General features: G+C 38.7%; 1 protein-coding gene across 1 annotated transcript; it reads right to left on the bottom strand.

Annotated features, from left to right (window-relative positions):
- Nucleotides 1-361: 361 nt before the first annotated feature.
- ASB16 (ankyrin repeat and SOCS box containing 16) lies at nucleotides 362-9,694 on the bottom strand. Its single transcript, XM_070727993.1, has 5 exons — nucleotides 9,379-9,694; nucleotides 7,181-7,448; nucleotides 3,264-3,756; nucleotides 2,596-2,709; nucleotides 362-547 (listed from the first exon to the last, which is right to left on the bottom strand). The coding sequence occupies exons 1-5, from the start codon at nucleotides 9,692-9,694 to the stop codon at nucleotides 362-364; spliced, it is 1,377 nt and encodes a 458-aa protein (XP_070584094.1).

Genomic DNA, 9,694 nt, shown 5'->3' with positions numbered 1-9,694 from the left:
CCTCATTGTGTAGATGGAACTTCAGTATGCAAGAAAAGAATCAATCGAACATGCAAGCCGCAGAGTTTTTAAATAGGACTCATTCTTACATTATAGTCAAAATTTCTTTTCATATTTTTCTGCTTTCTTCCAGAAGGACATTGAAAATGATACATCCAAGTCATATTTATATCTAATTACTATGCTTGCATATCATCCAAGGGCAAGATTTGACAAGGAGGTACAAAAAATATGGTTATCAACAAAAGTAAAATGTTTGCTCTTTGCAGTTTAATCACTATTTTAGTGGCAATATTAGTATTTCATTATAGGAGAATGGAATCAAATTAAATTACTAATTGCTCTCCATTTTTCCATCATCTTATTTAAGATAACCCTCCAATGGAAGAAATAAATATTCATGCAGAGCAGAAGGCAGTTTCAATTGAGCAATGCCCTTATGGCAACGGATCCCTAACTGCCTTCGAATAGCACAACGAGCTAAATGTTGCAGTGGGCGAGGTTGATTCACCAGGAAAAGAGCTGAATCATAGAACATTTTATGCTCCTATAAAGACATGAAGAAAAGTTAAATGTGGGTTTTGTTTATACACGGCACATCAATAGGAAAGCATCAAGAGGCAGACAGGTTATACATAAATTATTATAAAAGTTCCCTGTACGGAAAAAAATCTCATATTCTGCAACAGACTACATGCCCCATTGAACAATGTTCAAAGTTCTCTGGTTCAAGTGTTTTAGGGACATACATGATATACTGTATGTTCCTAAATGTACTATATTACATAGAGGTTTCAGATTCTAAACTACTTTCTCTGTGTTCTAAGGTGTATCTATTATATTGTCTATATCAGGACAGTGAAGTTTGTTAAATTTCTATCTCAAAAGCTGTGCGCTTTCATCCACTACTATTTTTCTAACATTTATAACTTTCAGATTTGTTTATTTTATTGGTAAAGCAGTTTCTGTTATTTGTTAATATTCTGATATCACAGTTCAACCAGTCAACTAAGTTTAGGTCATTTTAGACATTCTACTTTATATTTCAAAAGTATATATAATTTGTGAAATTAAATCCCCACACATAGAATTAGTTGTCAGAGATCTTACTTAGAACCTATGTTGTGGGAAAGGATCAAATGATGGATCATGACTTTGTTTTTTTTAAAAATGCAGTAAAAGTCATGACATTCAATTTAAAAAATAAATCCCAAATCCCTGGTTGGACAATATCTTTATTAGGATCAACTAGACTTGAGTTATACAAAAAAGGCATATTAAACATTGAATTTTCCAGAATTCTGTTTATTTTAAATTGAGAATCCCTGTACTCAGGGTACTATCATTAAGGTAAACTTCTAGACTTAACAATGCTTTTTTTTTACTACATAGAAATCTCTCTCCCACCCTGGAATATTTCTCCAGAGATAACCAGAACGTACCATCATGTGATTCTTCACTTACACTACATGATCAAGCTATTTTTAATGATACGCAATATAGGGGGAGAAATAATCTTATGAGAGCATATAGTTGACTTTCAAATAATGTGATGGGAGCCCAAAGTAAACTAGTAGTTTTGCAGTTTTAACAGGAACAGGGAGATTGTAGAGGGTATAAAAATGGCTTTGAGAGAGGAGGAGGCCTTACTTATTGAGTAGTAATGAATTAGAATTCATTACTAGAATTTGCTTACTGAGTGGTCAGAGGTGATAATAAAAATGCAGGCAGGGTATGGTTACTTCAAAAGGCTTTCTGGGAAGTAATTCTAGTATATACAATCCAGTTGTAAAAACTAACTCTTGTAAAGATCTGATTACAGTGATCCCTCTATTATCGCAAGGGTTCCGTTCTAAGACCCCTCGCGATAATCGATTTTTCGCGATGTAGGGTTGCGGAAGTAAAAACACCATCTGCGCATGCGCGCCCTTTTTTCTATGGCCGCGCATGCGTAGATGGTGGAGTTTGCGTTCCCCGCCACCCACGCAAAGGGGAAACCCCGATTCGGCTCCTCGCTGCTGCTGCGCTACCGAGCAGATCAGCTGCTGGGCGGCCGAAGGAACCTTCCCTGGGTCTTCCCCCTCTTGCTGGCGGGCGGGCGAGCGGCGGGCATCAGCGAGAAGCCGGGGTTTCCCCTTTGCGTGGGCGGCCGGGAAGACCCAGGTTGGGGGTTCGGGGGGGTGCTGGGAAGCCCCCCAGGCCGGCTGCGACCTTTTAAAACAGCCGCGCCGCTTCCCAGCTGACTCCCGAAGCCAAACCCGGAAGTGGTGTTTTTTTTAATTAATATTTTTTAAAAAATCGCGATATAGCGTTTCGCGAAGATCGAGATCGCGAAACTCGAGGGATCACTGTACAGTATTTCAATCTAAGCTATGACTAGAAGTCGGATTGGATATACTGTTTACTTCTCTTTTAGCAAAAAGGAATGGTACCTAAAAAATGGACAAATTTCTCAGTTATTAGAAATTTCCCCATCTTTCTCCATAAACTATTGTATAAGTAGAGGTCCCACTCAGCAAGAAAAACCTAAAGGGCAACATAATGTTAAAAGAGTATGACATATAAGTAATAGTGAACAAAAAAAGTATTACTTACTTGCCACATTTCATCGGATACAAATCCCACCCAAGAATCACAGGACACTACTCGGTCGTAAGAATTCAGAATTATTTCCATAGATTGAGGTGACGAGGCGCAAAACTTTAGCATCTAAGTGCAGAAGCATTAAGAGAAACAGAAAAAGACTATAAAAAGCATGAATATCTTGGAAGGGAAAGGGAATATTTTCAACCAAAACCTGTATATTCTCACAGCAGCTATGGGAAGCACAATCTGAGAGAAATGTTAAAAACAGCATTGTGTTAATTTTCATCCAGGAGATGGTTTCTATTTTTAAGGCTCGTGTGGACTTTGAAGAAAAAAAATGGCTACATGATTAGCTCTACCATTTACATAGAGTGAAACAAGTGCCTCTCATTGTAAAAGCTATAGGTAGTGCTATCCATTCCTCTTAGATGTCTAGTAGGATAGAGCCTGTTCAGCATCCTCTACCTTCTATATGTGAAATTGAAACACCAATCTCTTGTCCTTGTCCAGGAAAGCAACTTGTCCCAAGTTGGCCATACATTTTAAAAACTTACAAACATTATTCCTTACATATATTATCATACGGTATATTATACAATCCAAAAATCAGTCAACAGTTTCAAGAAATGATCACCATAGCGGCAATAAATCACTAGAATTGAAGGCACCATTCTTACCTTAGGATTAGTAGAGGCAGCACCACGATTGAGCAACATGACTATAACTTTTTCAGGCTCTTCCTCCAGGTAATCTTCCACTGCTTGCAAAGCACAGTCCATAGGGGTATTGCCAGCACAATTACTAATATTGACTTCTGCCCCATGCTCAAGCAGAAGCTCCACAATACCAATGTGACAGTTGCTGCAGGCATTGTGCAGTGGAGTATGGTTCTTTCGGCCAGCAATTTGTACATTGGCCCCACCATTGAGAAGTTGCTTTACCACTTGGTAGTAGCGGCCAGCCTCCTCAGGTCTATCTGCATTGGCACAAGCAGTATTGAGAGCTGTCTCTCCTTCCTGATTTCTATGAGCAATGTTTGCTCCATAGCAAAGATAAAGTTTGATGTGATCCTCTAAACCATGTCTGCTAGCCACATGCAATGGGGAAGCATGACCGTCTCTTGATTTCTGATTCACTAGAGCTCCATATTCCAGTAGCAGTTGAGCACATCTGAAAGGCACAGAATTGCATTAAGGAATTTTGCAACTGCCCCACAATCTATTGCTATTTAATTTTACATTCTATTAGCTTTAAAAATATTTTAAAACATTATAGAAATAGATTTGGGTGCACATAGCATTCTGCTGCACGAATCCCAGCAACCAGTTAGGTGTCCCACAGAGTGGGCCTTCTCCGGATCCCGTCAACTAAACAATGTTGTTTGGCAGGACCCAGGGGAAGAGCCTTCTCTGTGGTGGCCCCAGCCCTTTGGAACCAACTCCCCCCAGAGATTAGAATTGCCCCCACCTTCCTTGCCTTTCGTAAGCTTCTTAAAACCCACCTCTGCCACCAGGCATGGGGGAACTGAGATATTCTTTCCCCCTAGGCCTTACAATTTACGCATGGTATGTTTGAATGTATGTTTGGTTTTATAATAAGTTTTTTTTTAATTGTTTAGTATTGGATTGTTACATGCTGTTTTTTATCCCTGTTGCTAGCCGCCCCGAGTCTGCGGAGAGGGGCGGCATACAAATCCAATAAATAAATAAATAAATAAATAAATAGCTAGATTCCTGTCTGTTAAGCACTCTTAACACTGCTTGTAATTACATATGGTTTCATTCTACTACATCCAGTTACCCTTTGTAGAAATATTAAACACAGCTTTCAATTTCAATTTTTAAAACATTCCTCTTTGAATTATTTCCTTTATTATGAAGTACCGTAAGCCCTATAAACAAATAAGTCAAAGTTTATTAAAATTTAATTCTGAATTAAGCATTCATTTGAAAGCATTCACATTAATAATCAAAGAGGGCAAACTAGTCCCAAAGTGCACTTCACTGCAGTTTTAAAAAGAATGTCATTCATGGGCAGTTGGACAGGGCTGAGGGCAGAAGCTATATTAATAGAAAATGTAAAACAAGCACTTCTATATTAACTCATATCTATACACTACTACAACTTTCATATCTGCCTGATTATTTGTAATCTTCAATGAGTGAAACGGTGTGTCATATGGCAACAATTTCTAAGTCAACATACTGTACCTCAAATGGACTAATTTACAGAATAAGGACCCATAATTCTTGTGGGATTGAAATTTGGAAAAATTGCTGCTTTAGTACTATTTAGATCAGAAACAGTGATTACATGACTCTGGGACACTATCGTCATATGGGCCAGTTTCCCAAAGACCCGAATTTTGATCACATAACCACAGGGATGGTAACAATCAATCATTTTCAGTGCTATTGTAACTTTTAACTGTCACTAAATGAATGGTGATAAATTGAGAATCACCTGTATTTTAAAGGGAAAGATATGGAACGCATATGTAAAGAGGAACAGAATTGGTTATTTAAAAAGTTGTGTTTAGAGCTTGTCTTCTGAGAAGGAGAAAATATTTCTCATTTAAATTTGGGTGAGGGGATCATTTTATGCCTTTTTAAGTGGGATTTTGTTACAATTAAGACCTGAAAGTAGTTTTATATACTTAATGTTAAAATCTTAAATACTGTTTGGATGTTTTGCTGATAATTGAATTGAAGAAGACATTACTTATTTGATTTGACAATTTTTAAGAGATGGATTAGAGCAGCATTTCCCAACCGGTGTGCCGCGGCACACTAGTGTGCCGCGAGACACGGGCAGGTGTGCCGCGAAGCTCCTAGGGAAGCTCCAGCTGGGCGGGGCGCTGCCGGTGCCTCGGACCTGGAGCTCCCACTCGCAGCTGTCCCCCGGCTCCTGCTTCCGGCACAAACCTGCTGGGCCCCAAAGAAGGAAGGCAGGAAAAAGGAGAGCTTAATTCTTCCGCGTAAGGAGCTGGTTTTGGAGTTTGGGGTGGGGAGCGATGAAAGTGCGGAGGCCGGCTCCGCGGCTGCCCCCACCCCCAGTGCCTCCGCTCCCCTCGCGCCCCTGGCTTCTCGCCGCTGACGCCCGCCCGCCCGATCTGCCCCTTTCTCCAGCTCCTCCCGCAGTGGTGGCTGCAACGGCGGCGAGCGCTCGGAGAAAACCTTCTCACAGCAGAGGTCGGAGAAGGTTATTTGGAATGTCGGGGGTGCGTGCGCGCGCATGCGCGCGCCCTATCCCCCAGCCACCCTACCCGGAAAAAGCTTTGCCGGCCTCTGCAGAGAAGAAAGGAAGAGAGAGAACAAGAGAGAGAAAGAAAGGAAGAGAGAGAAAGAGATAGCAAGAGAGACAGAATGAGAGAGAGAGAGAAGAGAAAGAAAGAGACAGCAAGAGGGGGGAAGGAGGAAGAGAGAAAGAGCAAAAGAGAGAGGAAGGAAGGAAGAAAGAAAGAGATAGCAAGAGAGACAGAATGAGAGAGAGAGAGAAAGAAAGAAAGAGACAGCAAGAGGGGGGAAGGAGGGAGAGAGAAAGAGAGCAAAGAGAGAGGAAGGAAGAGAGAAAGAAAGAGAGAGAGAAAGAGACAGCAAGAGAGACAGAATGAGAGAGAGAGAGAGAAAGAGAAAGAAAGAAAGAAAGAAAGAAAGAAAGAGACAGCAAGAGGGGGGAAGGAGGGAGAGAGAAAGAGCAAAAGAGAGAGGAAGGAAGGAAGAGAGAAAGAAAGAGATAGCAAGAGAGACAGAATGAGAGAGAGAAAGAAATGAAAGAAAGAAAGAAAGAGACAGTATGGGGAAGGAGGGAGAGAGAAAGAGCAAAAGAGAGAGGAAGGAAGGGAGAAACAAAGGGATGGAGAGAGAGAGAAAGAGGAAGGGAGAGAAAGAGGGAGGGGTAGAGAAATAGAGCGAAGGGGAGAAAGAGAGATTTTTTTGTCCAAACTTTTTTGTGCCCCCCCCCCGCCCGCTCAATGTTCCCCAGGATTTTGAAAATGTGAAAAATGTGCCGCGGCTCAAAAAAGGTTGGGAAACACTGGATTAGAGGATGAAGAGGCTATATTTGTTAGATAAGAGGTGGTGATGTGATCATGGAATTGTTTATACTTGCTATAATGGTAGGAAGTCCCTTTCTTATGGTAAGGGGTTTTTTATCCTTTTTTTTTTTTTGCATTTTTATGTTTTTTCTATTCTAATTATTCAAGGATATTACTAAAATTATTTTTTTTAAAGGACGTTGGTCCACTCCCACTGCTTTTTCTACCCACCTGCAGTTATTGTTTCTCAATTTAGATAAGGAAATATCTTTTAAACCATCGCTCATGGGCTATGTAGTTCAGTTAATAAAACATAAAAGGTTTATGCTCTTCTATCATATTGAAGACAAAAATTTCCATAGGAATAGTCTGCCTTCTAAAAGTAATTAATGTGCTTCTTACGTCTTGTCCCAAGAGAATAATTTAACATCAAAAAATAATTCTTGCACTTGAAGAACTTTGAAATTTTACAAAAGATGCCATTACTTTCCTAATAACCTCTCTTTAATCTTCCTTCAAGCCATTACACCCACAATTATTTCAACTTCCCAGACATACGGCAAAGTTTCCTGAGTGGTGCACAAATGCAATGGGGCCAGCCCCTCTTCTGAAAGAATATTAGCATTAGCACCATAACGTAGGAGCAGACGGGTACATTCTTCATGGTGGTTGGCACAGCTATCATGCAAAGCAGCTTTTCCACCGATAACTGCATTGACATCTGCCCCTTTCAAGAGTAGATGTTTCACACAGTCTTGATAGCCCCTGGCAGCTGTTATTCGTAATGGAGACGTGTGCTTCTTTTGAGCAGTCAACACCCACAATCCTGTAAAACCAACAAAGACAAAGATAATTGATTGGACAAAAGCTTCCTGTATCAAAACATGGCAAAATATATTCAGGATATAGAACTTCAATTATCCAATTACGTTAGTTGGCATTAAACTGTGGATATTTTTTCCTTGTAGCACATTCAATACACTGTATACTGCTCAAAAAATAAAGGGAACACTCAAATAACACATCCTAGATCTGAATGAAATAATAATAATAATAATAATAATAATAATAATAATTTATTAGATTTGTATGCTGCCCCTTTCCGCAGACTCAGGGCGGCTCACATCAATAATAATAACCATGTGACAATGTAACAAATCTAATATTTAAAAAACATCTAAAAACCCATCATTTAAAACCATAGAACACAAGCATACCATATATAAAACTATATAAGCCTGGGGAAATATCTCAATTTGCCCAACAGCAGGTGAAATTGACTGTCAATCAGTGTTGCTTCCTAAGTGGACAGTTTGATTTCACAGAAATTTGATTTACTTGAAGTTACCTTCTGTTTAAGTACTGTACTGTGTTTCCTTTATTTTTTTGAGCAGTGTTAATTCTATTGATGGGCATCAGCTGAAGACTATTTTACATACAAGTTGCTGTTTATTCAGAATTCATTTATTTTAGAATATACATGGAGAACTTTCAGAAAGATGGAATGTAAATTAAGGGACAATAAAGCTAATAGTTATGATGATAAAAATAAATATCTACAATCCTCACACAATAGAAGCTTACACATTAATACAAATAACTCAAACATGCTTATTTGTAGATTTCCAAGAAATATTAGTGCCTCAAATATTAAAAATATAAAAGAAAGTCTAGGTGGAAGTTTGGCCTGGCTCGATTTCATTATAGAGTCTGAGGAAATTCTATGCTGTTTTAGGCTTAATTGAGCACTTGAACAAAAATATAGAGGAAGAATAAAAGATGCAAAATAAAAAGAACTAACTACAGCTTTCTATAGTCTTTTACGTTAATGGTACATTTCCTTACACCATATTTTGTTTTTAAGATGATATATGGCTGTGTGGGGAGAAGAAGAAAAAGAAATACATTATATTTAAAATGTTTTGCTTTTTATCTAATTCATGAGATTATAGTTCGGTGACAATCATTAGAGAAATAGCTTTAAATATATAAATTTGGGTCTTGCCTCAGAAATAGAAACTAAAGACTCTAAAGCCAGATAGATTGAAAACTTGTTATGAAAAACATGTTAGAGAAATCTAAATCTAAAGAATAACAACTTACAGCAACATATTACATTTATATGCTGCCCACCTCCTAGTGACTCTGGGTGGTCAATTCTAGGAAACCTTGTTACTATTAATTCAGTCTTAGAATATCTATGTTATGTTGCAATGATGTTTATATATATCACTTTACATGCAACTCTAATTTCATCCGTTTTACTTTCTTATCAGAGTTCAGATAAGCATTAAAATAGATGCTTATATTTAATTATTTTTCTCTATTTTTATTGCAAGGTTTAAAAGATGTTTACAATTTAGGCAAAGCTTGTATACTAGTAATTGAAAAGATAACAGTGTTGTATAGGTATTCCTTCCTTCCTATTACAGTAGTGAAAATATTTTTAAAAAATAATGACCAAAAATATAGGAAGCTTAAACATGGACGTGGATGACTGAACACATAAATAAGGCAGGGTAGTATGGTTAAAGGCTCTCTAGAAAATAAACTTGTCTGGGCCTCTACTCAAATTTGCATTTTTTCCCCCAGCTAAAATAATCAACACATATTCTTTTCACTTCATTTTTTATGGAGTTAAAGTTTATATATTACAAGTCTTTGTTCCACAACACAAACAGCGGATGTTTGTCTAAAACCTGAAGGAAAACATGACCGTTACTGGTTTTCTTTCTGAAAGAGATTACCCAACTTACCCTGGTCAGATGACCACTCTAATTCTTCCACCTGGGTCTCCACAATCAAGTTGGAAGTTATTTTATCTTTAAAAATGCTTTGGATCCTTGGCAAGTCTCCTGTGTAAAGGGCATTGTGAAGAGCAGGATCCCGACAATATTCAAGATGTCTGGTGGGCTTGGGGAGAGAAAGGAGGCTCCTGGCAGGTGGATAGTACCTCTGGCTGGCCCACTGGCGAGATGCAGCCCTCTGACGTTCTTCCCACTCCAACTTCTCTCGTTGCAAGCGCAAGGAGCGCAGAGTGGAAGAGGTGAATACAAAAGTTTCCTTTGACAT

The sequence above is a fragment of the Erythrolamprus reginae genome, chromosome Z, assembly GCF_031021105.1.
Source record: "Erythrolamprus reginae isolate rEryReg1 chromosome Z, rEryReg1.hap1, whole genome shotgun sequence".
Classification (NCBI taxonomy): Eukaryota; Metazoa; Chordata; class Lepidosauria; order Squamata; family Dipsadidae; genus Erythrolamprus; species Erythrolamprus reginae.
This window is presented reverse-complemented; position numbering and strand designations above follow the sequence as displayed.

Bases quoted from the DNA above. Each gene is read 5' to 3' on its own strand.
- ASB16 (XM_070727993.1), bottom strand. From the start codon at position 9,694: ATGTCAAAGGAAACTTTTGTATTCACCTCTTCCACTCTGCGCTCCTTG. The intron at 2,710-3,263 runs GTAAGAATGGTG...TTCTGCACTTAG, and splicing joins CTGCCTCTACTAATCCTAAG to ATGCTAAAGTTTTGCGCCTC. The intron at 548-2,595 runs GTAAGTAATACT...ATGTCTTTATAG, and splicing joins TATCCGATGAAATGTGGCAA to GAGCATAAAATGTTCTATGA.